At 54.7% G+C, this 26805-nt stretch overlaps 10 protein-coding genes across 10 annotated transcripts; 6 read left to right on the top strand and 4 right to left on the bottom strand.

The window, feature by feature from the left end:
* The first annotated feature begins 33 nt into the window (after positions 1-33).
* Positions 34-5125, top strand: PHACADRAFT_178211 (uncharacterized protein). The gene is made up of 21 exons (XM_007400683.1): positions 34-283; positions 475-497; positions 557-978; positions 1036-1084; positions 1137-1201; positions 1257-1298; positions 1351-1496; positions 1560-1579; positions 1632-1707; positions 1757-1820; positions 1879-2004; positions 2057-2077; positions 2139-2150; positions 2201-2265; positions 2321-2395; positions 2452-2510; positions 2560-2594; positions 2644-2769; positions 2826-2968; positions 3022-3069; positions 3147-5125. The coding sequence occupies exons 1-21, from the start codon at positions 184-186 to the stop codon at positions 3944-3946; spliced, it is 2517 nt and encodes an 838-aa protein (XP_007400745.1). The 5' UTR covers positions 34-183; the 3' UTR covers positions 3947-5125.
* An 8-nt stretch (positions 5126-5133) lies between these two features.
* PHACADRAFT_263786 (uncharacterized protein) lies at positions 5134-6389 on the bottom strand. Its single transcript, XM_007400682.1, has one exon. The coding sequence runs from the start codon at positions 5912-5914 to the stop codon at positions 5453-5455; it is 462 nt and encodes a 153-aa protein (XP_007400744.1). The 5' UTR covers positions 5915-6389; the 3' UTR covers positions 5134-5452.
* A 25-nt stretch (positions 6390-6414) lies between these two features.
* PHACADRAFT_129697 (uncharacterized protein) lies at positions 6415-8540 on the bottom strand. Its single transcript, XM_007400681.1, has 7 exons — positions 8376-8540; positions 8151-8319; positions 7605-8102; positions 7412-7555; positions 7249-7358; positions 6885-7193; positions 6415-6830 (listed from the first exon to the last, which is right to left on the bottom strand). Exons 1-7 carry the CDS (start codon positions 8486-8488, stop codon positions 6752-6754), a joined length of 1422 nt encoding a protein of 473 aa, XP_007400743.1. The 5' UTR covers positions 8489-8540; the 3' UTR covers positions 6415-6751.
* Positions 8541-8720: 180 nt separating this feature from the next.
* PHACADRAFT_263782 (uncharacterized protein) lies at positions 8721-10944 on the top strand. Its single transcript, XM_007400680.1, has 7 exons — positions 8721-8955; positions 9005-9261; positions 9319-9425; positions 9516-9640; positions 9696-9879; positions 9938-10301; positions 10352-10944. The coding sequence occupies exons 1-7, from the start codon at positions 8784-8786 to the stop codon at positions 10847-10849; spliced, it is 1707 nt and encodes a 568-aa protein (XP_007400742.1). The 5' UTR covers positions 8721-8783; the 3' UTR covers positions 10850-10944.
* Positions 10945-11100: 156 nt separating this feature from the next.
* Positions 11101-13787, top strand: PHACADRAFT_263779 (uncharacterized protein). Its single transcript, XM_007400679.1, has 8 exons — positions 11101-12081; positions 12135-12260; positions 12310-12582; positions 12638-13007; positions 13063-13097; positions 13150-13299; positions 13358-13510; positions 13561-13787. The coding sequence occupies exons 1-8, from the start codon at positions 11185-11187 to the stop codon at positions 13645-13647; spliced, it is 2091 nt and encodes a 696-aa protein (XP_007400741.1). The 5' UTR covers positions 11101-11184; the 3' UTR covers positions 13648-13787.
* Positions 13788-14249: 462 nt separating this feature from the next.
* Positions 14250-16811, top strand: PHACADRAFT_263777 (uncharacterized protein). The gene is made up of 3 exons (XM_007400678.1): positions 14250-14587; positions 14645-14746; positions 14808-16811. The coding sequence occupies exons 1-3, from the start codon at positions 14362-14364 to the stop codon at positions 16733-16735; spliced, it is 2256 nt and encodes a 751-aa protein (XP_007400740.1). The 5' UTR covers positions 14250-14361; the 3' UTR covers positions 16736-16811.
* Positions 16812-17142: 331 nt separating this feature from the next.
* PHACADRAFT_200413 (uncharacterized protein) lies at positions 17143-19952 on the top strand (the record flags this gene model as incomplete). Its single annotated transcript, XM_007400677.1, has 6 exons — positions 17143-17305; positions 17359-17425; positions 17480-17559; positions 17625-17995; positions 18050-18192; positions 18242-19952. 6 exons carry the CDS (start codon positions 17143-17145, stop codon positions 19950-19952), a joined length of 2535 nt encoding a protein of 844 aa, XP_007400739.1.
* Positions 19953-20826: 874 nt separating this feature from the next.
* On the bottom strand, positions 20827-21240 carry PHACADRAFT_200412 (uncharacterized protein; the record flags this gene model as incomplete). The annotated part of the gene is made up of 2 exons (XM_007400676.1): positions 20827-21046; positions 21116-21240. The coding sequence occupies 2 exons, from the start codon at positions 21238-21240 to the stop codon at positions 20827-20829; spliced, it is 345 nt and encodes a 114-aa protein (XP_007400738.1).
* A 697-nt stretch (positions 21241-21937) lies between these two features.
* On the bottom strand, positions 21938-22556 carry PHACADRAFT_263773 (uncharacterized protein). Its single transcript, XM_007400675.1, has one exon. It carries the CDS (start codon positions 22410-22412, stop codon positions 22047-22049), a length of 366 nt encoding a protein of 121 aa, XP_007400737.1. The 5' UTR covers positions 22413-22556; the 3' UTR covers positions 21938-22046.
* Positions 22557-26269: 3713 nt separating this feature from the next.
* PHACADRAFT_200410 (uncharacterized protein) lies at positions 26270-26686 on the top strand (the record flags this gene model as incomplete). Its single annotated transcript, XM_007400674.1, has 2 exons — positions 26270-26461; positions 26522-26686. The coding sequence occupies 2 exons, from the start codon at positions 26270-26272 to the stop codon at positions 26684-26686; spliced, it is 357 nt and encodes a 118-aa protein (XP_007400736.1).
* Positions 26687-26805: the final 119 nt, after the last annotated feature.

Genomic DNA, 26805 nt, shown 5'->3' with positions numbered 1-26805 from the left:
AGGCGCTTGCCAAACGCGTCCTGGCGTCTACAGCAAGCTTGACCCAGAGCCTCAAGCTGACCGCACGCGTTTTCGTAGGCCTACATGAGCTTGCCCTCCGCCCTCTCACAACCTGCTGTCTGTTTATTCGAACGATAATATTCTTTAGGCTTATCATTCCCGTAAACGTCTCTCGCGATTGTCATGCCTACGCGACGGGAGCACGAGTCCGAAAGGCAGCCTTTGCTCAGGCAAAGAGCCGTGGATACAACTGAAGTCTATCCTGTCATTCAGATGATACGAAGTGTAAGCATGTCTCTTGTTTTTGATTTTGCACAAATTGACGAACGGTTTTGCTAGGATGCCATCGTGAGTCGTATCGACAGCTACTCTAAGGACAGACGCCTCTAACTATGATGCTGTTACATCTTTAGCATTTCATTGGTGCGCGAACTGGTTGTTGTCATAAGATAGTTTATTCAATGCGCCTTTAAGACACACCATTGACTGTGGAAGCGGTTGGTGACGTGCCTTCCTTAAACCGCTGCAAAGAGCGCTCAATAGACGGGTTTTACAGCTTACAGCACCTGACCTCACGTATACGCTCATAAGGCCCCTGGAAGAAAAGTACAATGGGATGCAACGGAGAGGCAACTTGGGCGTTGTCTTTTGCTTTCTGCTCAATCGCGCGTATTTCTTGCGCGACCACAACCTCACCACTGCATCACTGTCCCGTTCTAGAGGCGCACTTTGCGAAATCTTGGCTACTCGGACTCTGCGACATCACGCCACAAATATGCTAGAGCTTTCCCTAGCTCTTACAACAAGCTGGCCTGTGTACTCGGGTGCTGATCCTGGACTCATTGCTCGTGCGAGAGAAGAACGCGACGACGATCTCGAGGAACGGGTCGGCAATGCTATCGAAATTGCTATCATCAGTCAAGCTAAAATTTTCATCAAAAGCTCTGCGTGTCAAAAAGTCATTGACGGTATCTGGAGGTAATCATCTTCGCGTATGCCTTATCCGGTTTAGATACTAACGGCGGTATCATGTAGCGGGAAGATAGTGTACCAAGCTGACAGTAGTCGCTCCATTCTTTCTGATGTGCGTGCCTGACGTCTTGTATCTTACTGGAGCATTAACCTGTACTTCTCAGACATACAAACGAAATCCAATTCACTTCTATGATCCACACAAAGCACCTCTGCTGGATCATTACCGGTGCGCACATCGACTACATCCCACTTCTGCCGTCGTTCTGATGCGAAATTTGAAGCTTGAAGGTCCCAGCAGTTCGATCTGTCCTCGAGTACTCGAAGTAAGCATGTTCATCCGCAAGCATTTCTTCGCAGTCCTGACAATCTAAACAGTTTCTTGATCCTGTTCATCCTATTTATCTTCGCACTGGAATTCAATGAGCTAAACAAGCTAAATACGGCTGAGGCAGTGTTCATGATCTACGCTCTCGGTTTTACCCTGGAAAAGGTCGCAGCTATGCAAGAGCATGGCATCAAAGGTACCGGCACCCTCTGTCTCACATTGTCTAATTAGTCTGACGGTCGTAACTCGTAACTCGTAGTGTATTTCAAAGGCACATGGGTAGATTCATTCTGTCCCCGCATGGTAGTCTCACACTCAGACTGTGTTCCAGAACGGATTCGACCTCGCTTTCGTAACATTGTTCTGCACGTATGCTGTTTTTCGTCTCTACGGAATATACCATCATCGTATGTCTTCCTTCGACTCATATACGAACAAGGCATAAAAAATCTTTAGATCACTGGGCTCGCACCACTGGCATTGATTGTCTCGCTCTCATCGCTGTTCTCATGTTCCCTCGGTACGCCTTCCGAGTCTCGTGGGGGTTGCCGCAGGACGAGCTTATCGTATACATGCAGCCTCGCTTTCGTTACGCTGAAAAATAACCTCATGGTTCTCGCCTTGCGAGCGATGATAGTGCAGTTCGTCGTCCTCATGCTCATCGCTGCATTTTGTTTTGGAGGGTTCCTATACGCACTTTGGACGTACGTTTACAGTATTGTTACGTGACATCATTTATTCACATCACGCCTACAGTCTAAGTCGAAACCAGGCGGGGTACGTGACCGATGTTACGTGCTGCTGTCTTTTCTTACTCCTGATCAACTTGATGATCCAGCTATTCAGCCGGGTGCGTAGAGTGCATAGGCCATAACCAGACATATGTTGATGGCCGCACAGTCAGATATCATGGTGGATGCTCGATCTTTTCTTCGGCTTGGACGCGAGTGGGTTCGATAGAGCTTGTGAGTAGCAACTTTCTAGCACATTCAAGGGTTCGTTGACTTACCGAACTTACAGTTTCCTTCCATCCTGTCTTCGGGCCGTTCATGTTCATCACATTCACCTGCTTGAGCAACACCATGCTTACTACCGGTATGCGCGCTTTCGTATTTATTTGCCGACTCATTTATTGACATTCAATAAACCAGTCCTTGTATCCATATTATCACATACGTTCACGACCATCAACGACGATGCTGTCGCAGAGGTATGCATTGATTTCGCCCTTCGCTCTACATATACTCATATCCCGGAAGGCCATGTTCCGCAGAGCTGTGTCAACCATTGAAGGGTAGGTACGATGTCTGGCACTTCCGGAACTGTCGTTAACAGGTGGATAGTGTCAAAGCCGACTCGCTCTTCTCTTACCAGCCACCGATCAACCTTGTAGCGTTGTGCATGATGCTTCCTGCTAGCTACATCCTAAGCCCGCGATGGTTCCACAAGGTGAACGTTTTCATGATCAGGTACGTATACTTCCCCGCCCCCCGCCCGGACGTCTTGACAGACGTATGTTTCACAGGCTAACCAGCTTTCCCATACTGCTGCTCATTGCAGCATACGAGCGACAAGCTAAACACAGCGGATCTCTTACGTTCTACGAGACTGTGTCTGCCGCGGCCGAGAAAGTCTTCGACACGCTCCCGCGCCCCTTGAAGAGACTATGTAAGTTTCAATCGTCTAGTCTGGTTCTCACCGTAAACTTGCGACGTTGTCAGCGTTTTTCGAGGGTTTCACCGGTGCCGATGCAGACATCGATGCAGTAAGTCTCCAATTTTAACTCTCCCACCTTGCAAATACAAATTGTGCGTTTCGCAGATATTCGAGCTCGAGGAGCAGGTAGAGGAAGCGGACGAGAGCGCTCTCGACCTCGAAGACGATGCTATCCCTCCTATAGACGCCCGTGCACACCGGCGGCAATCCACGATCTCCCGAGGCCGCCCATCGTTCTCCGTGGCGAGCGTCCGCAGCCAAGTATCTGGACCGACCGGGAACGGCGCCTCGCCACCGACGTCGCCCAAGACGTCGCCCAAGAAGCCTGAGACGGCCTCGCCCGCCTCGGGGTCCGCGCCCCTCCCGCATCCGCGCGCCCTGTCGCTACTCTCGCGCGGCCTCGAGATCGCGACGAGCGCGCCGAGCCCGCTCGCGCAGATCTTCCAGCCGCTCAACGTCTCGGACGACGTCGGGCCCGCCGAGGGCGGCGGCGATGCCCCGGGCACCGCGGCTTCAGGCGCGAGCGCCGTGAGCTACGGCCCCGCGACGCGCCGCCGCGTGTCGAGTCTGCATCCGCAGCCTAGTGGCCGCCGCACGACGACGACCTCGACGGGCGACTCGTTCTTCCCCGCGGGCGGCCAGCCGTCTGCCGCGCAGTCACCGCGGCAGCAACAGGGCCAGCGGCGCTTCCCGGGCGTGTCGAGCCCGGTGTCGCGTGCCGGAGTCTCGGCCCTTGCAGCGCAGCCGCTGTCGGAGAGCCCCGACGACGCGGCGCGGGACGGCCCGACGGAGACCGCGGGGCAGATCCTCGACGAGGAGGGAGGCATGTCGGAGGCGGAGCGCAGGTTGGCGGCGATCGAGGACAGGCAGAAGCGCATAGAGGACCTGCTCGTGCAGCTCACCCAGAACCTCAATATTCCCCGCAGATGAACTTTGCTTCTTTAAAAGGGCCCGCAGAGGCATAGCTACGCGGCGACGTGTATTTGTGTATGAGAACAGTGGGGTTTTCTTACAGGGGTTATACACTAGGGTTACAACAGCGCGCGAGTACATAAACCGAGAAGGGTTAACACCGATACAGTTGGTGGTACAGACAATAGGGGATGCGTTTAATACATGTTGAAACGGTTGACCTCGACGTTCACTGGCGGCCGACGCGAGAGGTACCAGGTGAGGGAATAGCACATGACGGCGACGCCGTAGCACACGGGTGTGCGCCAGCGGAGAGCAGAGCGTCGTGCAGGGAGATACGCCTTGAGCACGGAGAAGTTCGACCGGAGCCAGGAGACGAGTGGCGCAAGCGAGTTCTGTGCCGGCTCGAGCGTGGGGGACGGAGTGCTCGAGGAGGCAGCGAGAGAGAACATGGCGGCATTTCTTTAGATAGAGAAGGAGCGGATTCGGTGGCGGAGACCAAGGGTTTAGAGGTGAAGATGGGCGAAGGAGTGACATCGACAGCGTATGGGATGTAGGATGCGGGTGCGGAGGGAGCCTCGGTAGCAGAGACCGAGGGTTCGCAAGTGGAAGTGGGCGAAGGAGCGACGATGACAACGTCTGGGATGGAGGATGCGGGTTCGGAGGGAGCCTCGGTGACGGCTTCGACCTCTGTAAACTGCTGCACTGCAGCTGAGGCGTCAGGTATCGCAGTCTGAGTTGGTTGTTCTACAGGAGCTGCCACATCCTCGACGAGTTCGGGAGTGGAGGGGATGATGGTCTCTACTGGTTGCTCAACGGGAGCAACTGCATCCTCGGCGGGTTCGGGGGCAGAGGGGACGACGGCCTCGACGGCCTCGAAGACCATGGGCTCGACAGCTGTGGCGGCTTCAGCTGCGCCCTCGGGAGACTCGGAGGCACAGGTCTGCTCCTCAGGGTGAGGCTCGGGATCGACAGCGGCATCGACGACGACCGGGGCGTCGGCTGGCTCGTTTAGCGGCATCGCCTCCACATTATCAGGGAGGACAACGGGTGCGAGCTCGGGAGAAGCAGAGGAGACGCTCTCGGTGTCGGCGGCATAGGCGTCGTCGAAGGGATCCTTGGGGTGTGTGTCGGTAGCGGCAGCTGCTTCTTGGGGTGCAGGGGCAGCGCCCTCTGGATGGACTGAAGTCAGCATCGTGTGATTACGCATGTCAAGGAATGCATACCTGAAACGATAACAGCTGGGGCGTCATTAACACCTGCGGGAGTCTCGCTGATTTCGGGGGGAGGCTCGGTAGCCTCTGGTGCGGGAATAGGTGTAGGCGCAGGTGCAGGTGCAGGTGCCTCCTCGTTGAGAAAGACAGGAGGGACAGGGTTGAACTCTTCTGCCTCATCCGCAGGAAGAGGGATGCTTGCCGGGTCAACGGCAGGAGTGTCATCGACAGCCGGGGTCTCAAGTACCACCGAAGTATCAGCTGCAGGTTGCTCCGGCTCGACATGAGGAGTCCTGGAGGAAAATATAGGTCAGACTAGATGAGAACATGAAAACAGCGCGACATACTTTGCGGGCTTGGACTCGGGCACTTGTTTGTCGTTATCTGAATCGCTGGCGCTCGAGTCGGAGGGAGCGCTTGAATGGAAGGAGCTCGCGTCGTCGATTGCCGCGGCGGCGAGCTTACTGACCGCCTTGTGCTTGAGAGCGCTGCCCGTTGAGCTCGACACACTATCACGGCGAGGGACCTTCACGGGAAGCGGCTCGACGGTGAGGTCAATAATATGCTGTTCAGGCGAGGACATTGAGCCGGGCGCCTGCGCCTCGGTTACGGCTGTGCTTTGAGAAAGGCCCCGCTCATGCTTGTGTGTGCGGTGTCCGAAGCTTGAGACACGGTGAAGGAACTTGCGGACGCGCTCGCGCTTTGAGGGGGAATGCTTGAGCGACGCGGACTCGGCCGAATCGGCGGTAGAGGGAATCAGGTGTTTGGGCATGTTGCTGGTGGTTGAATAATAACTTAGGTCTTGGATGGCTGTTGTTGGGCGGGCTCTGCGAAGTGGGTCGAACGGAGATGGTCCGAAAGTGGAGGGTCTTATAGGCCTCCGGTTGAGAGATATGTCAATTATCGACTCTCCCTGCATGTGTCTACGGCCTGTTCAAGGCGCCGATCATGCATGGTCGGCTGTGCACGGTGACGACCCAGACACGCCGCTGCCGCACGGCGGGGCAAAGTACCGTGACACATCGTGAACCTGGACGGAATGATAACATCTGACCCTTCTTTCAATTACAGTTTAGCACTTTTCATTTCGGAAGATTCTTCCCCTCAGGGCCCCTCACGGGCCCATTCGGAGGATTCCGACTCTTCCAGCCTCCTTCGAGATCGTGCGCTGCTATTTCCGTTGAAATTTAACGTACTACCTCTCGGGAGTTTCGGAAGCACAATCTGTGGCCATGAAGTCAGCGCTGCTGTGTCTCGACACACCAGGTATTCCGTACCTCTGGTCGCTGCGAAAACATCGTGAGAGTCGGATGGAATCAGGCGCCGGGGCTATCACTTCGCCGAGGGTCAATACGACGTTACGACACAAGAATGATCCACTCCCCTAGATTGAGTGACATTAGGCTTGCTACACAAGACAGATGTTCTGCAGATCGGTCCGAGACTCAGTACACGGCAAAAGAGGCTATTATATCGAGATAGAGCATGTCACGGAACGCATCATGTGAGTACGATAATATGGATGCTATGCAAGTATTACCACAGCCTGGAAATATTACCAAGGGTATACATCGAATAAAGACGTTTTTGATAGCGGTTCTGGGGCTCACTAAAAGATCCCCGGAATGAACTTCGCAGGAACGGCTTGGCAATACCGCTCCCAATCCTTGCTATACTTCAACGCACAGCTGTCACGGAGCAAGTCAGCACATACCGGCATCAGGAACAAATGGGTGGCGTACCGCTCAAAGTCACGGCCGACACGGTGAACAAGGACAGCGATGAAGAAGACGGAGTAGAAGTACGGGATAGGTGAGCAGGTGCCCTGGCAGAGACCCCAGGTCAAGCTCATGATCCAGTCCGCGACGTAGTTCGGCTTGCGCGAGTAAGCCCACCAGCCGTCGATGAGCAGACGGTTACCATGAGCAGTCTGGATGAACTTCGGGTTATGAAGCGTGCCCCACGGCAGCTGAGGGAATGTATTGCGGTACTCGAAAATGCCCTGAGTCTGCATCTTGAAGCGACTCTTTTGCGACATGGAAGTGTCGAAGCTGATAAGCATGTCAGTGATGAACAGATAGATATCAGGGTGACTCTGGCACTTACATGTAGTATGCGGTAAGAAGGGTGGTAAACAGAATGACATAGGTCACAGTGGAGAAGCGGTAATTCTCAGGATCATGAGTAGCCATATACACCACAGAGTAGATGTACGACTAGTGGGCAGAGTTAGATCGATCATGCGCAGTCGCTCAGAAAGGCCACTTACGAAGGGCACGCCAGCGAAGTTCCAGAAAATGACAAGGAAACCCCACTTCTCGTGGAACATATCCCAAGTCTGAGGAATACACTCTTCACCCTTGATGCAAGCGTTGAGATATAGCCAGGTAGCCAGGCACATGAACGCCATGTTCTACAATGAAATTAGATGACGCCGCCAGGATGGAGAGGTCCAGACCCACAGGAGTGACGTAGCCGTATGTCTCGTACTGCTTGCAAGCACCGGAAACCGACATGAAAAAAACGAGCACCCAAGGGATGCGGACTTCGAGCCACATCTTGAGGTCGATAGGACCAATACGCGGGTTGAGGCATGCTCCCATGAACACGTCATAGATGAAGCTGCCTGACATGCGAATCTGGTTGCCAGTCGCGACAGTTAGGAAGTACATGCCAAAGGAAACTCCAAAGCCGACTATCATCGCTACGGTCATGAGGTGTCCGAAGTTGTCGATGATGGCCGTCAGGCGGAAGATACCAGTATAGTGTAGGACGGCAGCAGTAGCCCAGGTAATGTAGACGCAACCCAGAGCGTTGCACTTGTACATCAGGGTCTTGTAGTTCAATGACGGGACAGGAAGGCCTTCCTGCATGTAACCGGGGACCCACCAGGCGAGGAAGAGTTGGAAAAGGATAAGACCGCCGTAGACTTTCCAGGCATACAAGTTGGGACTTGCATCCTAAGGAGCTTTAGTAGATATACAGATAGTTGAATCTGAGAGGCTTACGACACGGATATGCTCCCACATACGACCAAAGAACGGTCCAATGTCATTGACGGAGTGCGGGAAGACGAGGTGGCCATCGTAAAAGACAAGACAGATCCACAGGTAGTACATGAGGATGGGGAACCCGGTCATAATAGACACGACGCCCCATGGCCCGCCAAACTCATACCTGAAAACGCGTCGAGGTTAGCTCTGCCGCGCGTGAGGTGTCAGCGTGAGACTCACTCGGTGTGCGAGTCGAGGAGCTTGTCGGTCTCCTTGCCCTGCTCAGAGGGAGTGTGGCGAATGCCGTTCACAGGACGCTGCCTAAGGCTGCCGGTGTCGATGGCGGTGGACATGCTGGCCGCTGGTCGAGAGCGAACCGGGTCGCGACCAACATCGTACTATATCTCAGAATTATCTGGCGCTTCGAGTCGCGTCTTAGACGCTTTCGGTTATTCCCGTCTGAGTTTAAATATTTACTCCAGTATTTTAAGCTCCGCTTTAGACTAATCTTGGTCACGCAGACGCCGGCAGTCAGGCCCTCTCCGCCGACCACTACCCTTGATCTCTTCGCTCTGCTCGACCCCTGAAACGACCACTGGACGTCTTTGGCGTGTAATAGACTCCTAGAAAAATTGCATACTTTGTATCATGGCTTCCTCAGTGTTCTACAAGTTCAAGTCGCAGAGGGACGAGTCTCGCGTGAACTTTGACGGAACGGGTATCTCTGTATTCGACCTCAAAAAAGAGATCATCCTGGCCAATAATTTGGGTAAGGCGAATGACTTTGACCTTGTCATCTTGGACCCCTCGTCGAATGAAGGTGCGCCTGTTGGCCGCTGCGTCTGTGTGTCCGTCTCATTGGGCTGCAGAGTACAAGGATGACACACACGTCATCCCCCGTTCCTCGTCAGTCGTCGTGAAGCGTGTCTTTGCGAAGCCCGGGAAGGGCAAAGCGGCGATGTACATCGCCGGTGCAACAGGTTCTTCCACAGCGACCTCCGAATCGTCTAAAGGTGCCCAAGGCGCTGGCGGCTCGCACTCTTGGCATAGAGGGAACATTTCGAAGCGGTTCGATGGCAAGGAAGAACCGCCGAGCAGTGCCTCTAAGACAACTGCGCCTGCACCGGTGAGTGCGGAGTCGAGCTGGCGCGCATACGTGACGGGACTCAGCGGATCGCCCCAGCCCATCAAACCCAGCACGATTACCAAGGACGACGAGGCCGCAGCCATGGCCGCCATGTTCCAAGCCCAGACAGCGAATTGGGAGGAAACTCAGGAAAAGATGTCTCAGTTGGTATCGCGCTCAGCGATTCTTGTCCTGTGTAGCATATATGTCCTAATGAACACTGTTTTTCTTGTCTATTTTCCCTGCTGTTACAGAGCCCAGCGCATATATTCGAACCCACGAGGCGGAGGACCTGGCCGCGGCGGAAAGCCGTTCCAACACCATCACATCGATCGCCCCCTCCCACCGAGTTACGTCTGCTACCGGTGTGGACAGAAAGGTCTGTAACTCTTTTACGTTACGCCTAGCCGGAAAGATCTCATGCTATCTGCAAGGTCACTGGATTCAAGACTGTCCGACGAACAATGACCGCGATTATGACAACCGGCCGCGCATTAAGCGGACGACAGGTATCCCTAGGAGTTTCTTGAAAGCTGTCGAGAACCCGGTGACTGGTCACATCGGACATGGCGTCATGGTCACTCCCGAAGGTGGTTATGTCGTCGCGCAGCCAGACGTGTGAGTCCACAGGCGCCCCATGCTGGACTGCTGGACTGGTTTACAACTCCTATTATAGCGCCTCATGGCAAAAGCAAGTCCAAAAGCCCAAGGGTCTTACGGAGGCAGAAGTCCGGGAACGCACCCCATCGAACCCGTCATTAATTTGCCCTATTGACAACAAGCTATTCAAGGATGCGGTGAAGACCCCGTGCTGCGGAACTATCTACTGTGAAGAATGCATCCAGACCCACCTGCTGGAGCGCGACTTTATATGCCCCAACTGCGGGACAAAGATCGCATCACTGGATAAGCTCATCACCGACAAGCCGACGCGCGCGAGGGTCTTTGATTATGTTGACAAGGAGATTGAGAAGAGCAGGAACGAGAGCCAGATCGAGATGACAACACGCAGCTCAACGCCCGCTGCTGGCGGCGACAGGGTATGTCCTTGACCTTGGCGTCTGGCTTCCAGCTCTGATATCGCTTCAAGCCTGCGGAAGGCTCTGGCGAGCAACAGCACCAGGATCAAGAATATTATGGCGAGCAGCAGCCTGGCGGTGACTTTGATGTCTCACAGATGGTTGCCGCCAGCATCCCGCAGCTGCAGGCGCAGATCCAACAACTGAACATGATGCTCAACAACCCGACGCTCCCGCCCCAGGTCCGGCAACAAACCGAGATGAAGTACCAGCAGCTGCAAATGGAGCTGCAGCAAGCGCAGATCGCGAGCGCGCTCATCCAGGCGAGCTCCGCCGTCGCGGCTGCGAACGCGATGCCCATGCAACAGATGCCCCAGCAGTACATGCAGCAACAGCAGCAACAATGGTCTACGAACCCGTTCTCAAACCAGCAGCCTGCCGGGCAGGATTCGGCATACCAGCGTCTCCCGCTGAACAACAGGCGGAGGAACCTCAAGCGCGAGAGGCCTTCGGATTTCTTGGAGGTCGCTGGTGAGAGCGAGGCGAAGGTACCGCGGTATTGGGAGTAGATGGCTGCCGTTGAACGCGTTTAGCGGGATTCGTTGTGCTTGGTTTTTCTTCGCATGTGTTACACATTGTATATCCGATCCCTTAATATATGCTTTTTTCCCTCCTGAACGCTCTGACGTGGGAATGACAGGAGGTTGAGCTGCGCTGTCTACCGCCGCCCTTCGCATTTCGCGACGTGATTAATTATGGGCGCTTTGTACCTTGCTCTTTCACCCGCTGCAGCGATACCCACCATATAACACAGAAACATTTCTTGCCTCTGCATACACCGAAGCGAAGACACGGGACGTCGCTCTTTCTTACTACCGCTTGAAATTCCCCACGCTTGGAAGATATGGACAGCTTCGACGACTTGCTTGCCCCAACACGCGATGCGCTCGAGAGGAATCCGTTCGCAGACACATTTAGACGGCCAAGCTCACCTGACCCATGGACAAGCTATCAAGCACCAGCCTCTTCGAATGTCCCAACCGACGATGGTGATCCTTTCGGCGCCGAGCTTCGCGGTAGCACGCCAACCCTTGACGAGCCTGGCTTCGCCGGTACCACGGCCGCAAGCTCTGACGCAGGTTTCGTAGCATATAGCGGGGCAGAGGACCCCCTAGAGTCATCCAAGACTCTGCAAGGCGAAGAGGGCGAGCCCGCTCACGCACACGAGCGAGAACCGCCGACGCCCACCGAGCAGGCATCACTCGCCTCGCCCAAGTCGCCGGGCTTTAGGGAGAGTGTGTCTACCACGATAAACGATATCCTGACATCTGCGCCGCCGTATGCAGAGGAGAAGCAGCCTACACCACCGCGTGCGCCGTCACCACCGCTTCTTGTCAACGAGGACCCGCCATTGACACCTGCCTCGCCCCCACCGACGAGCCCCACGGACTCCGCCCCGCTGTCCTCTGCATTCATCATCGGTCATGCGCCTTCAAGCTCGGTAGCGTCCACTATGTCACCGCTCCTGGCTGCACCCAGCAGACCCTTCCATTCGCCTCTAGACCAGCCGCACTCGCTCGAGCGGTCGTTCTCGGGGCTCGCTCTCGGCGGCGAGAGTGTGAACGGTTGGCAAAGCATGGCTCAAGGGAGCCAGACCATGTTTGTAGCGAGCACTAACAGGCCGATTGTGCCGAACGATGACGATGACGACGACGACGACGACGACGACGACAAGCCGATACTGCAGGCGAGGATGAACTCATTGGAGCGTGCACAACGAACTGGATCGCCTGCAATTCCTGTGTGTGGCCATTCTTGTATACGCGCTTTTATGTGTCTTATTGAGTGCTGCAGCCGTCACCTCCACCGCTGAAGAGGAACGACGCGGGGATTGCACCTGTGTTCACAATAAGTGTAGATGATCCACAGCGTGTCGGAGATCCTATCCGTGGGTATACTATGTACACTGTACATACCAAGGTAACTCTCAGTATCGACTCCTTATGTGTCAAGCTCATAATGCCTGCAGACCAACTCGCCCATGTTTACACGATCGGCCTTCTCAGTACTACGCCGGTACTCAGACTTCCTTTGGCTTTATGAGACCCTCTCGAATAACAATCCAGGCGTGATGGTTCCGCCAGTACCAGAGAAGAGCCCCTTCAATCGCTTCGATGCACAGTTCGTGCAGCAGCGGCGCCTTGCACTCGAGAAGTGCGTGACCAAGATTTCAAACCACCCGGTGCTGCAGAAGGATTCAGACTTGAAGCTCTTCCTAGAGAGTGATACCTTCTCACTGGACGTGAGTCTCTTAACATGTTCTAGCACAGAGCGAACACTCACTACACTGCATGCAGATCAAGCACCGCAAAGCCGAGATCGCGCATGAGAAGGGCGGCGTGCTCGCGTCGTTAGGACAAAGCATCGCAGGACCCCGTTTCCATGAGACCGACGAGTGGTTCGACAAGCAGAAGGGATACCTGGACAGCCTCGAGGTGCAGCTTCGAGGATTGGTCAAGTCCTTAGACCTAGTGGCAAAACAGCGCACAGAGCTGGCTCTCGCCGCGAGCGAGTTCGCACAGACTATCCATGACTTGGCCTCTTCGGACGTCGGGCTCGGTCAGCAGCTAGCAAAAGCACTCGCGGGGCTCGCAGTTGTGGAACGCAAAGCACAAGAGTTGCAGGAGAAGCAATCGGATGAAGACGCGTTGACGGTAATGGCTACTGGTAAGTTCACTATCAAGACATACTGAAACGCAGCTTAAGGCTATGATCCACTTAGCGGATGAGTACGCACGGCTAATAAATTCTGTTAGAGTAAGTGCCTCTGTGCGATCATTCGGCAGGCTCTGACTGTGAGTTCTTACAGCTGGCATTCAGCTCGCGCGTTCGCATGTACTATGCGTGGCAAACCGCAGACAAGCACGTCAAAGGCGTGAAGCAGCAACATGAGACAAATCGTGTCCAGGGCAGGCTGACCCCAGAGCAGCTCAGCCGTTCGTTGGCTCTCGTTGCTGAAGTGAGTTCCCAGCAAATCATCTTATCCTCACGGTCGGTTGTTGATGTTTGTCTCTCAGGCAGAGCGTCGTGCGCTCGATGCCAAGCAGGAGTTTGACCAGGTTTCGCGTCTGGTAAAATCCGAGATGGCGCGCTTTGAGCAAGAGCGAATCGAAGATTTTAAGAACTCGCTTGAAGCGTTCCTCAGCGGTATGATCTCGAAGCAGAAAGAGGTACGCCAGTTCATGTCCGGTTACATTGCAGGACTAAATGACACGTCTAGCTGATTGCTGCATGGGAGACATACCAGCAGACCTTGCTGAAAAAATCTGCTCCTCAGACTCAGAGATCAGTTTCGGTGGAGGGCTGAGCATGCTAGGTATCCATGAGCTTATACTGTGGTGGACATGGTCTTTCTCCTGGCACAACCTTAGTACGGAATTGCCCATAAAGAAATTGTTACGGAACTACTGTGTCGCGCGATCCATGACGGACGTCACGGCTGGTCACCGGTTCATGCACTCAACATCGGATGTCCGGATATCATCATAATTTGTTGCACTACTCTGCGAAACGACTAGATACATATGGGAGATGTCCCGTTTCTTCAAAGCGTCACCCTCGCTAAAAGAGAAGAGGTAGACGTTCTGCGAAGCGGCTCGAAGAATTTCTTCCACTCGTTTTTGCCGCGTAGTTTAACTCCCCAGCAGTAGAGAAGACTGTGCGTGGGAAGTAGATATTCACGGCGGTACCACAAGCTGAAAAGTCTGCCAAGATGTCTGCGAAGGGTCGGGCGATTTCTCGATAGCTGAAGAAGATTGTACTCTGCCCGATGCCGAGGAGGTCAAGCAGTTAAAAGCGTTGAACGTGGAAAAAAAAGAGTCGCGCGGGCTCTGATAAGTGCAGTTGATTAAATAAGCAGAAAGACCGCACGCTCGCAATAATTAGTTGTTTAGCGCCCCTCCCTCGCTTCGAGCACGCCCACGCCGGCGTCGAGCCTCACGCGGGCTTCACACCCAGTTACACCTCTGACACTCTCTCGCAGTTTAGCTGCGAGGGCCGAACAGTGCGAGGGCCGAACAGAATGTCTGTGAGACGGATAGGAGGCAAGCACGCCCTTCCACCAAATCCGACATGGGTCGAGATCCCCCGGTCGGACGGCGATTCGAGCTTATGGCCCAAGAACACGGAGAAGAAAGTCGTAAGCGGCGAGGTCAACTTCATGCATCCTGTCACCCTTGATGAGAGCCTGTCTGTCCACTGGCGCAAAGAGTTGGGTCCGCGCGTTGCGGCGGCGCTGGGCCTGCCCTGTGAGTACTGCCAACGCCCTATGTGTTATGCTGCCTATTGAGGGACACTGAGTGTAGCAGGACCGACATATGTGTTGAAAGAATGGCCAGCGGAGTATCGCATGTTTGATCATCATAAGGGCCCGGAGAAGAACCCCAGACACGACGCATACTTGCACGGTACGAACTACCCTGCTCGCTCGCCTGTACACATATCGCTGAACGTGATTAAAACCGTCAGGCTCTAAAAACGTCGGTAGATTTAGGTCTGTAAACGAATTCGTGCCTCATGCTGAGTGGCTTTGCCGCGATCCTACGATGGACCGCGCGAACTGCGTATGCAAATACTGCACGAAGAGGCCTCAGAAGGAGATCTCGTACGGTCTGGGACTAAGCGTCCATCGTGGCTCTGCATCAGCAGCATCTCAGCCCACGCAGCGTCCTCGCAGAGCCCCGCCGCCTAAGCCTCCACATACTAGTGTTCGAAAGCTGTCAAAACCATACGAAAAGCCGCTGCCAGGACCGAAGCAGGCTCTCTCGAACGAGAAGGACAACGATATTAGGGATTGCCTAACAAAACGCGAGATCCAGGGCATACGTTATTGCCGCGATATGGAGCTCGTATGGTGTGCGTTGACCACCGCTATCCGTTGCTCCGACAACGAAGATGAGAACATCGAGTACTGGCCAGGAGTCATTGAGGACTTTCGAACGAAAGCCGAGGCCATTCCTCTCGAGTCGCCCATTCAGGACGTTCCTGACACGGTGCAACGGGCCCCAGATGACGCTCCCAGGCCAAAAATATCCTGGAAGCCTCAGCAGAGACGAAGGTACCGAATACGGCTACTTGCAACAGAGCACGTTCACACGCTGTCCGACGACGACGTACTCCCCTATCTCGCATACGCTCCTCCCGATCCACAGGTCTCGAAGATACAGCAGCTACTTCCAGAGGCACTGGTGACGCCTGCAGCAGAGGAGCTCGCGAATATCCCGGAGAAGATGTCGCAGTTCGACCCTGTTGCAGCTGACACGCAGCCCGGCTACTCTTCAGGGTACTCTCGGTGGAAGGAGGCGATTGTGCCCTACTCTCTGGCTCTTCAAATGGCTTCGTACATGTCGACTTTCTGGACGCCAACCGACGAGTGGGATTGCAAATTCACCATCAACGTTCCCGCCCACTCTCAGTTTCCTTCAGATTACGTCCCATCCATTAACGATATTATGAACGGTCATGCCAATGGAACCCTCGATACTGTCCCGAAGGTCGTTACGCAGCTGAGATACCAGGGCTTGTGGTGGGGTGCGGAACGTATCTGGACTGAAGAGCTCGTCCGACTCAAGCTCTCGCGGCGTCAGTTCGTTCCGCAGGGCTCGGACGTGGTTTATCCTCCGGCAAGCCCTTCGAAAGGCACTGTCGAGTGGAACAAGGAACAAGGCTTTCAAGTCGACAGCGAGCTGCATGGCTCGGCCGATAAGGGTCTGTTCATGAAGATCGACGGTTTGTTTGTCGTGGAGGTCGACAATAAGGACGGGTCGGCGCAGAAGGTAAAGGAGTGCAGAGCAAGCGGGATGATATACGAGCTAGTGGACCACGATTGGGAGCCACCGAACAAGGGCAAGGAGCGCGCGACCGATCAAAGTGTGCCTACATCCGAGCCGCAATCGCAAGCCACGCCAAACGTAGCATCTCCCGGAAGTGTCTCTGCGCCATCGACGCCTATTACGAAGCCCCGCCCTATTCTCACCGCGACATATCCTCTCCCCGACCCGCCCATGGGGTACAAATTCAATCCCATCCTCCCTCCAGGACATGAGGTCGTCCTCTCTCTTTCGCTCATTAGCGGACGTTACTATCCACATCTATTCACTCATCCGCGAATGCTGTTGATGCTGCAACGCGCGGCGGGAGTTTCCGTCGAAGATGGCGGACTCTACAAGAGTAGGCACATCTGGGCTATGAATGGCATGCTTCCCGGGATGCACCAGTCTATGGACCCCGAGTATTGGAAGGCCACTCGGGGTGACATGGTCGCTGAAGCCGATAGAGCAGCGCGAGTGCAATTTAAGCTGACCCGAGAGCAGGACCATGTTATGCAGGACGCTTTCGTCCCTGAATCCTCTCAGGCCATTTCTGTGGCTGGTTCGTCCATCTCCGCGCAAATGTAGGCAGCTGTTTTGCGTTGTATCTTCGCACTGTTCTTGTTCTATCGCTTGTCTAGTTCACGGAAGAAATGCTAATTTTTGGATTTTATGCGACAAGTCCCAGATAAGTCCCGGGTAACTCACGATAAGCGTAGTATAGCGAGGACATCCGCTTACTATTGTTCTCAAAACTGTCCTCGTCGTTATCAACATCGTCCGCAGGCTTTCCAACAATATCAGCCGTCTCCTTGGCGGAGGGTCCGTCGTACTTGACTCTTGTTGCCGATACCCCAATTTTCGATTGCAGCACTGATATCTGGCCCGACGGATCCTCCGACACATTACCTCTTTGACCCTTTTGTCTTAGCCTACACATCGTCGTCTTGTCGTTCGCTGTTGTCTAGTCTGTTTACTCTCGTTCTCTATTTAAGATGACCTCACCCATAAGTGCGAGTTCGTCTTCAACTAGCCTGTCTTTGCCGTCTCTCTCCCACCGGAACCGCGTACTCCCCGCCTTACCATCTCCTTCGCCGTCCGCGTCTAGCTCCAGCTCCGGCTCTGCCTCTCGTGTTTCATTCGCCACCGCCGATGACGGTGCGCGCACTTGCTTCGCCTACATGCAGATCAGTGCTAACGCCAGGCCACAGAGAACGTCACTATCACCACGAATCGTCTATCCCGTCTCTCGCTGAAGGGTAAGCAGAAGAGTCAAGAGTAAGCCTCGCTAGCGAGCCTGCCCACCATGCATCGTTAAAGTTCGCCTTTTAGGGACCTCCGCTTACTGGCTGTATCGACACATGTCACGGAATTGACGTACAGCATCTCGGATATTGAGGCGAGGATATTTGGTCAGTTGCCTCGTTGCAGCTCGCTGTCCGGGAGATGTCATTCTGACCCCGCGCCATCATTCTAGAAATACAGGAGCTGCGACACAAATCACAGTCTGGCGACGCGTCTTCGACCTCGCGCGTCATCGACCAGTCTCTCGCCCAACTTGACGAGAGGCTACAGTTCGTTCAGGATGGTGTCGCCGCTGTTGCGGAAGCGATAGGCCCAGCAGTGGAGTCGCATAATAATTCAGATTCAGACGGCGCATCGGGGGAGGAAGAAATGCTACTTCGAAAGCATGCCACGATGCTTTCAGAGTGGGAAGCGGTGCAGAAGGAGAGCCAGATACTACGCGAGGAGTTGAGGGAAGACAAGTGGCTGACTGTATTCAGGACGGTAACGGAGCAGGCAGATGGCATGATGACGAGCTTGGAGAAGGCAGTCAACCGATGTCAGGTGCGCACGACGATCCGCTCTCTTCTGCTTGTCTTGGCTGAATTTGTGAGTTAGGATTTCATTGCCGGGGTGCGCAGATATGGGCAGGAAGATGGTCTATCCCGATCGTCTTCCTCGGTGGCTTCACTCAGCTCAGACTCGTCTCCAAGTTTCGAACAGTTCAACACGCTGCTGGAATCGTATGAGGCGAAGAAGAAGTGCGTTTCCTGGGAGCTTGAGCTGTTCGGCTCTCTAACATGCTTACAGGCATTACATGCCGGCAACCACAAAAGTTCTTTCTATCATCGACAAGGGGGTGCAGGAGCGCGTAACGAAGAACGGCGAATGTCTTCGACGTCACGCAGAGTGCACACAGAGGTGGCGGCACCTCAAGGAGAGAATTACTCGGACTGACAAGAACATGGAGTCTGTTCGCATGATCTTCTTATCAGAAGGCATTTCGCCAAGCGAGGAGGCAACTTCCAACACCTCCGGGACGACTAGTCAGACGAACGGTGGTCACCTCACCGCTACACCGCCTAACGGTTCACGGTCGGGGAAGTCGAGAGGAAGTTCCACCATCTCGCGTGCCACTTCTCCGTTTCGGAAGCTGGCGCGGAAAATTGCTAAAGGTGCAAAGTCTCCTGTTCCGTCAGTCCCTGCAACTCCTGCTGTACCCAGGCTAGACCCCATTATGCTGCAAGCACCCTCCTCTGAACCCACACGGGCTCTACGACACAGGTCATCGCTATTTAATCTCATGAGTAGGGAGTCCTCTTTAACTCCAGACCGGCCAAGCCACAAGCACAGTCAAAGCCTCACTCCCGATTCTTCTCCATTAAACAATATCAATCAGACTCTCAAGGTCAACCGCCCAAAGTGGAATAGTTCGACGAGGGTTGAGGATGACGGTACGCGGAACAACACCGTCAAGTCGACTTCAAGACGAATATCCACCATAGGCAATATTCTATCTCTTGAAGATCAATCTCTGCTCGCTTCAGTCACGAGCACGCCGTACAAACGAAGTGTTTCCCGTAGTTCCATGGCATCTTCACGACCTTGGTCCCCGGTCACATCTTCCAATTCGACAGCTCAGTCCTCAGCAAATCAGCCACTAGCCTCCCTGTACCGACCACCTTCGCGTGCACAGACACCTGGTCTTCCCACCGTACCTCTGCGGCCCCGACCAAGAACACCGAGTCATATACCGCGGCCGTCACTCACAGGCGGCAGTTATTTCCGTTCCATCTCGGGCACTGTTTCGCCCTCTCACAGCAGTAGCTTTAGTTTGGATGACGAAGGCAGCGGCTCGCTTCTTCACCGTGCCCTTTCTCCCACAGGTCGCCAGACCCCGAGTGGACATCCGCCGAGACCCCCAAGCCGCTCAATGATCCCTGTGCCCGTGCTTAATGTCCACATTCAGGGTGCATCCCGGCCATCTAGTGCGATGTCCAATTACCGGCCGGAGAGCTCCATGTCGTTCCGTGGGTCGGCCATGCGTGTGCAGACCCCAGAAGCCTTACGCAACACTCCACGACCGTCCGCGGCGACACCACGCCTGCCGCCATCGAGTTTCAGGGATTCGTCCGCCCCGCGAACTCCTAGTCGACCGCCGTCGCGCTCGGGCGCCTCGACCCCAAGCCTCGACGGCAAGCCCGTGCACGTCTACACTCCCGCGAGCCCCCGGGACCCGCTGGACGCAGAGGTCGCGGCGGTCGTGAACCACATGACGCACGGGCTGCTCATCGAGCGCATTGATCCGCCGCTGCGCGGCGCGCCGAGAGAGGGCGAGGAGATCCGCGCGCAGTACGCTTTCAGCAACGCGCTCGGGCGCAAGATCGTCAACTGCAAGCTCACGACGATGACCCGGTCCGGGCGCGACCAGGCGACGACGACGCGCAAGGTAATGTGTCGCGTCGGCGGCGGCTGGCAGGATCTCCCGGTGTACATCATGAACAGGCAGGCGGGCATCTAGTCCTCGGACTTGCATTTTATTTAGAATGAGGAGTGTCTTCTTCGTCCCGCATTTCTACGCATTCTATGGATACCATAATTCTTAGACTACTAGGCGCCTTCGCCTGCATGCATGCACTGTTCCCATCGCCATTACTTTCTGCATTTACCCACGTTATGGAATATGGAATACACATACCCTTGGGTTCGCTAATGTCCGTTACCGAGGACACTTGCCCTGAGCCGCTCTACCACTGCGACACCCTTCTCTGTACACTCCGATATACCACAGTATTCATCAGGTATATTCAGACACATGCAGGCATCGGTTGGAGACAATGCATCATATTCAGTGGTATATACAAAGACGGTGGCACAGGCTCATAAAAGATGTCGGTGGCTAAAGGCTATTGAGCGCGAACCAGGCGTTTCGGAACAGGAGTCGACAGCGAGAGGGCCGTCTTGAGCGCGGACCCATCATGGGTCCGGAAGTCGGTGACGGTAGGCTTCCACCATTGGTCGCAAACCACTAGTGGGCCCGGAGAAGTTGGACCAAGAATCGACGGTCGAAGGCAGCCGTCATTGAGCTCGAATCAGGCGTCGGTTCGGGACAGGTAGCCGACAGTGAGAGGGCTGTCTTGAGCACAGACCCATCGTGGGTCCGGAAGTCGGCGGCCGGAGGCTTCCGCCATTGGGCGCGAGCCGCTTGTAGGCTCGGGAAAGTTGGGCTCGAACCAGGCATCGGTTCGGAACAGGATTTGACAGCGAGAGAGCTGCCTTGAGCGCAGACCCATCGTGGGTCTGGAAGTCGGTGGCCAGAGGCTTCCACCATTGAGCGCGAACCGCTTTGTGGGTTCGAAAAAGTTGGGTAGAGAATCGACGGCCGAAGGCAGCCGTCATTGAGCGCGAACCGGGCGTCGGTTCGGAGTGAGAGGAGTCGACGGCGAGAGGGTCATCTTGAGCGCAGACCAGTCGTTGGTCTGGAAAACGTGTAGGTTTGGAGTGTTCACAATCGAAGTAGTGACAGCATGTGAAGAGCGAGTGTAAGGACAAAAGCGCACGGTAGACGGCGGAGAGCTAAGCCAGTGGCGTGTGCCAATAATCGGGACTGAACGACTGGTACAACGTGGATAATCTATGAAAGACGTTAGTGGTGAACGAAACCTGAAGAACCAAGCTACGCACCTAGCTTGTCCTATGACTGAGCTGCGCGGGGTGTGTTTATTGTCGAGGATCTGCCACGAGTTGGTTGAACGGCTGTGAAAGCGGGCGGTGGTCGAAGGCGAAGGCTGGCAGAGCGGATCAGCCATAGTCTCACAAAGAGCGGCGAAGACTTACCTCGGTAACCTCGGGGATGCATGCAAAGGAGCGCGAGACTTGTCATCCATGCGCAACGGAGATAAGATGAAGAGTCCCTAGACAAGTCCGGCTAAGGCAACTAGCGACTGGCCCCAGAGGGTAAGCAAGTTCTAAAGATATGTCAGAAAGCGGATCACGGAGGGTAGGTACTTGAAGTCGTACTCAAGTTGCAAAGCCTAGCCGTTTGGATTAACGACAGAGTCCGAGTGTGCATGTACATGAGAGGGAACACAAGGGATGAGACAAGGAATCTGAACAAATCGAAGAATACAGAAAAGGATCCAAATGGTGAGGCTGTGAATCCGAGCCGTGCATGTTGTTGTCGAGTGAGAGACCATGTATCAAGGGGTCTGGGGAAAGTAGTTCGAAGATTGTGCGAATCCGTACGGAAGCGAAACAGTTCGTGACGAGTCTTCATGTTAACAAGTCGTCAAGATTCATGCAAATTTGTCGGGAACAAGGCAAAACCGAGTCACCATTGCTGCACTTGCCGGGAAAGAAATCTGTCGCGGAGTGCAGGCGGAGGCGAGAGGCGTGCGGCCACCTGACCACGCCGCGGATGCGAAGGGTGTCGGCCCGGGCGCAGCGAGCAACAACGACTGCTGCTGCTTACCCTTCTTCCTGTGGGGCATCCTCTTCTCATCGGATTTACACGTTGTGGGGGCCCTCCACGAGTGTACGTTCCTCAGAGTCGAAGATACCGACCAACAGGTCAAAGTCGGCGGTGGTGCCGAGCGCGGTGATCAAAGAGAGGGAGCTAGGTGATAGACGATCGCGGTTTCGAGATGGAGCCGTAGAAGAAACCACGGTATCGGTCGCGTATGTTGTTGTCAGAGAGCTTCTTTCGGGACACGGAAGACGATAAACCTGGACGAGACAGATTGGGGGACGGCCAGCCAGAAGACGGAGACTCAGGCGACGTTAGGCCAGATGACGATGGACCGAGAAAAAATGGACCAGATGATGAACCAGATGATGGGGAACCAAGGGATATAGATCCAGAAGACGATAGACGAGAAGATGAAGATGCTCGCCATTCAAAAGTCATAATATGGGGGACGACGAAGTCGACGACATCTGTCTTCTCTCTGGCATCGATGGAACCTGTAGAGATCATAGCCATCCAGTCAAAGTTATCCGTAACGCAGTAGACCGGAGATGACTCGTTGTCGAGAGACCCAGCATGTGAGCTAGCACAGTTCGGGCGCGACTTCGACTTCGACTCCTTGGTTCGACGAGAATGCTGCTTCTACTCGAGGGCAGTGGTATGAGCGTTGACAGAGAAAAGGAGAAAAGGAAGATAGAAGGTACCCACCTTTCCCTTGGGTGGGTTCGGGAATGCGAGCGTCATGAAGACAAACCAGAAGGCGAGGCCGAGGAAGATGTACCAAGGATTCCACCAGTCAAGATCAAGGTCGCCGTCGATTACCATGAGAGTGGAACCGGACGGCAGCTGCAGGGGAGAAAAACACTGGGCAGCCGACTGGACAAAGATAGCCAGACATGTCGCGAGCCGCCATGGCTCGTATGCGTGAACGTGGCCGGGCAGGCGTGGGTCGAGGTCAGTGGAGGACTCGAAAAAGAGCGAAAGCGCCGGACAGACGGGGGACCGGTAGACCTGGATCTCAGACGAAGGGCGGAAGGCAAGATCAAAGGTGGTAGGAGCAACCGGGTTCGCGAGCGACAGACGCGCCGTCATCGGCACGATGTTCGGCAGCTGGGAACCGAAGAATGGATCGTACTGGGACTGGTTCAGCGAGCCTAAAGCAAGGTGGAAGGACGTGCGAATGGTGTTCCTGGTGGTCCTAGACGAAATTCGTTTCCGTAAACCGGTTTGGAGTGTACGTCGAGTCCGGTTCTTGGTCCACTTGGTGGAAGAGTCGATGAGCTTCTTTGCAAGTGGTTTGATGACTGTGTTGAATTGAGCGGGGACGACATTCCAGAAGTTGAGGGCCAGCCCCAACCAGGTAACGACGTAGTATGCCTCGAGGAGCATTGTGTCTCCGGGGCCCCGCGAGTGGTGCCGCTACTGGCTGCCGGAGAGCGACTAGAGAAGGCGCAGGGCTGGAGAGACGCAGACAGGACAGAAGAGACGGTGATGGTAGCGGACAGAGAAGCAACAGACGCCGATGTTCGAATTTATGTCCGGTCTGTTTGGCTCCAGTGGTTGTTTGTGCTGGGTCGTCGAAGACGTGTCTTCTATCCAAATGCAGAGTAATGTCCGATGCGGCAGCGGTTCAGATCGAACGGCATCAGCTTGAAGCTCAGACAATCGGTCCCGATAGTAGCTGTCGTGGTTCCCAACCGACACCTGGCGGCTTTCGGGATCTGCGTCGGTAGAATGGCTATGCAGTGGGACTGATGCCAGCATAACAAACTGCAGTGTGGATAAGTTAAGAACATCCAGGAGCGGGCTATGACAGTAACAGCAGCCAGTGCCGCAGAGGAAGAGATTTAGTGGGCTTTGGCGAGCTGCTGCATATAGAATCATGTCAGTAACCTGTGGTGGATAATCGGACCCGCCCGCATCAACGACATTGTACAGTGCTGCCTATCATCATCTTCAGATACTCCACATTCAAATCCTTCAACGCAGGTACCAACTCACCTGTCTACAACTTCATCTTTATCGGCACCGTTTCCCAAGTCTGGCATCGGCGGTATCGTCCGGGCTAGTGCAAGAGATACAGCTACACCTTCGAGTTGGGCGGTGCACTCGATGGCGGAGCACAGATCATGATCTGCCGCCCGCTGTGTCCGGGGGCGCTCGGCCGTTTCCGGCGTGGCGCGCTCGACAGCAACTGACGGCGTTGATTTTTCCTCGCGGTCCCGTAACTTACTATATGGTGACATAGCACCCACAGCTACGAATGTGAGGTTAAGCGATTTCGCGAAACTCGAGGCAGGCAGGCCGCCGCCATGCAGGGGCTTATGAGGATCTCCTCGCAAGTCAACCGCTACTTGGACTGACTGACTGTCACGCTGTGCGAGGCTGCTCGCCGTGTAACCGGCCTCGCGGCATTTTTTTTTGCATCACTACGAGTATATACTGACATTCAGGCTGCCAAGGCAAGCCTACATAATATTCCTCGATCAATATAAGGCGCATCACAGTTGTTAACAGTCTGCTGGACGCATGGAATCTGTCTAGGTGATTGGTGCTGTCTTTCTGCATGCTACATGGCAACCCTAATGGATTGCTTTCATTCTCGTCAGTTTGTCCTGCCAGATCCGGAGTGTCTTTGTGTCACAAGACACATGGTCAGAGCCAGGCGCCCTGAGCGACCGTGACCGTAAGCTTCTCTCATTTGGACAGCCATTATCGAAGGCACTCTGTGCGAACGAAGGATAGCTCCTACGTGCCGCACTTTGAGTCAGCAGACGTGTGTCCTGGAGTAAGACCCCTGCGTGTTCCCTAATAGGTCCCATCCTGATGGGTTATAGTTGCGGACTAGGCTCGTCCCCACCGCTTCCTAAGCTCGCGCCCCTTCCGAAACGGATGGAGGCACACGTGACCGCTCCGCGGGCTCACGGCAGCTCTGCGAGTGGCTGGTAAACGAGTCTAGTTGCGGACAGGCAAACTCGACAAAAGCACAGGCGTCCGAACGCGAATTTTTCTGCCCGATGAGTCTGGAGTACGGGGATTGAGCTCAAAAAATGCACCTCCGAAGTGTTTCCAACGACGTCCCAGCGCCGGCCAAATTCCTGGCCACTTTCCGCGGTAAGCACAGAACAATCTATGTCCCGACTTGGACCATCGAGATACATTATCGTACGCCGAGAAACAGTGCGACGCAGCCGAGATTCCTGCACGTTGCCACCCTTGCTTTGCTTCCACTCTGTTGAGTCGGTTCTCCTTGCGCATCAGGGTCACGATAGGCGGCCAGTGCTACTTGACTTAGCCCCAGTACTGTAATCCAGTGTCAGACAGCACCCCTCAGTGCAATGGAAGAGAACAAAACGACGTTTGGTTCACGGCGAAAGAAGGAGAAACAGGTAGATATGTCGAGCCTCAATAGGGAAACCCAGTTTAGGATAGTAGTGCTCGCCCTTCGACGAGAGCTGAAAGAGCCCGGAGCATTTCCGAGCACTGTTGCTATTAATGTCTTGACATTAATGTGGCTGAGACCCCTGTCAAGCAGGGGTGCAAGATATATCTCCTAAACGTGCCAATTCATGATGGGAAAGTCGGTGTGAGACTCTGCTCATCGAGTCGCGGCCGTGTACCCGTCGCGCTTGTCATGCCGCGTCCGTACTCCTGCGAATCATCCTACTTCGTTACCACAGCTCTGGCATGGCTGCTGGAACTGGTTTGGTATTTGCCATGCCCATAGCACCATCTTAGATATTTTATGGACGACTCTAAAGCAACAACACGACACGCAGAGAAGATACACGACGAGCCCGCGACGCGTTCAACAAAAGTACATCTGTAACCCTACGCTAAGGGTCCTCTACAAAACATGAACCCTAGATTAGCACAACTCCTTGCTACACATTAATCAGCACGGCTCAAATAATTATCTTCCCGTCGCTGTGCTCGCAGGCCCTCGCACGATCCAGTTCTCCTATTGGACGGGATTCAGCGCGATCCCGTCTGAAACGTCGCTTCAGAATCCGAAACCGTACCTCTTCTTCAGGCTGTCCTTCAACCTCTGAGATCTGAGTACTGAGTTATCATCAAGGTCAGCCTAAAATGAAACCCAAAAACTCCGATTTGCGACATTTCGAATCGCAACGGCTGTAGCTGTGATGAGACCTGCCCCGCCTCGCGAAGCTCTGTGCACGATGATGCACCGCAGGATCATTATGGTGCGCAGCCGCGGGACAGGCCCCCGGCATATATAAGCTCACCCGACCGCCATAGCTAAACCACAGATTCTTCGTCTTTCTTGCCTCGACGGCCTGACGGTTCTTTCGACTTCTTTTTCTGTCTTTCTTTTCTTTTTGTTCTTTCGACTTCATATCGCTCACACTACCATGTACTTCATCTCCATCGTCTCCTTTGTCTTGGCTCTCGCTGCCACGACCGTTGTCTCGCGGCCGCCCCTCAAGAGCTTTCACCAGGTCCGCAACACCCGTCGTTCCGGCCGCGCGCGCAGCTCGACAGCTTCGAACAACACCGTCATCGATGTGACAGCAACGGCTGGCGCTTTCTTGAATGCGACTGAGGTGAACCTTCTCTTATGTCTCTGTGTGTTGCGTGTGCTGACAGGCTTGACTTCCGCGTAGGGCACTTTCTCGAGCGTCACGGGGTCGTTCATGATTCCGACGCTTAGTGTGCCTGAGGGCAAGGACCCCAGTAAACTCTACGCTGCATCCGCCCAGGGTCGGCCTTGGCGCCATCAGCTGCGAGAACGCCCTCACGGTTGGTATCGACCTCACTCTCCAAAATGATTCATCGAGCTTCACTGGTCAGTCCGCCCTCCTTGCCCTCCTCCTCGCATGCTGACAAACCGTCCGTATTCTCGCAGCCTTTTACGAGATTTTCCCTTCTGGCGAAGCCTTCAACTTCT

Source organism: Phanerochaete carnosa (genome assembly GCF_000300595.1).
Source record: "Phanerochaete carnosa HHB-10118-sp unplaced genomic scaffold PHACAscaffold_11, whole genome shotgun sequence".
Taxonomy (NCBI): Eukaryota; Fungi; Basidiomycota; class Agaricomycetes; order Polyporales; family Phanerochaetaceae; genus Phanerochaete; species Phanerochaete carnosa.
This window is presented reverse-complemented; position numbering and strand designations above follow the sequence as displayed.

Excerpts from the sequence above, each read along its gene's own strand:
- PHACADRAFT_263786 (XM_007400682.1), bottom strand. The coding sequence starts at position 5,914 with ATGCCCAAACACCTGATTCCCTCTACCGCCGATTCGGCCGAGTCCGCG.
- PHACADRAFT_263773 (XM_007400675.1), bottom strand. The coding sequence starts at position 22,412 with ATGGCTATGATCTCTACAGGTTCCATCGATGCCAGAGAGAAGACAGAT.
- PHACADRAFT_263782 (XM_007400680.1), top strand. The coding sequence starts at position 8,784 with ATGGCTTCCTCAGTGTTCTACAAGTTCAAGTCGCAGAGGGACGAGTCT. Across the intron at positions 9,426-9,515 it reads ACTCAGGAAAAGATGTCTCA|AGCCCAGCGCATATATTCGA; the intron begins GTTGGTATCGCG and ends CTGCTGTTACAG. Across the intron at positions 10,302-10,351 it reads CCGCTGCTGGCGGCGACAGG|CCTGCGGAAGGCTCTGGCGA; the intron begins GTATGTCCTTGA and ends TATCGCTTCAAG.
- PHACADRAFT_178211 (XM_007400683.1), top strand. The coding sequence starts at position 184 with ATGCCTACGCGACGGGAGCACGAGTCCGAAAGGCAGCCTTTGCTCAGG. Across the intron at positions 498-556 it reads CACCATTGACTGTGGAAGCG|CTTACAGCACCTGACCTCAC; the intron begins GTTGGTGACGTG and ends CGGGTTTTACAG. Across the intron at positions 2,969-3,021 it reads GCGCCCCTTGAAGAGACTAT|CGTTTTTCGAGGGTTTCACC; the intron begins GTAAGTTTCAAT and ends CGACGTTGTCAG.
- PHACADRAFT_263779 (XM_007400679.1), top strand. The coding sequence starts at position 11,185 with ATGGACAGCTTCGACGACTTGCTTGCCCCAACACGCGATGCGCTCGAG. Across the intron at positions 12,261-12,309 it reads TGTACACTGTACATACCAAG|ACCAACTCGCCCATGTTTAC; the intron begins GTAACTCTCAGT and ends TAATGCCTGCAG. Across the intron at positions 13,008-13,062 it reads GTTGACGGTAATGGCTACTG|CGGATGAGTACGCACGGCTA; the intron begins GTAAGTTCACTA and ends TGATCCACTTAG.
- PHACADRAFT_263777 (XM_007400678.1), top strand. The coding sequence starts at position 14,362 with ATGTCTGTGAGACGGATAGGAGGCAAGCACGCCCTTCCACCAAATCCG. Across the intron at positions 14,588-14,644 it reads GGCGGCGCTGGGCCTGCCCT|CAGGACCGACATATGTGTTG; the intron begins GTGAGTACTGCC and ends CACTGAGTGTAG. Across the intron at positions 14,747-14,807 it reads ACACGACGCATACTTGCACG|GCTCTAAAAACGTCGGTAGA; the intron begins GTACGAACTACC and ends TAAAACCGTCAG.
- PHACADRAFT_129697 (XM_007400681.1), bottom strand. The coding sequence starts at position 8,488 with ATGTCCACCGCCATCGACACCGGCAGCCTTAGGCAGCGTCCTGTGAAC. Across the intron at positions 8,103-8,150 it reads TGTGGGAGCATATCCGTGTC|GATGCAAGTCCCAACTTGTA; the intron begins GTAAGCCTCTCA and ends AAAGCTCCTTAG. Across the intron at positions 7,556-7,604 it reads CATACGGCTACGTCACTCCT|AACATGGCGTTCATGTGCCT; the intron begins GTGGGTCTGGAC and ends ATTTCATTGTAG.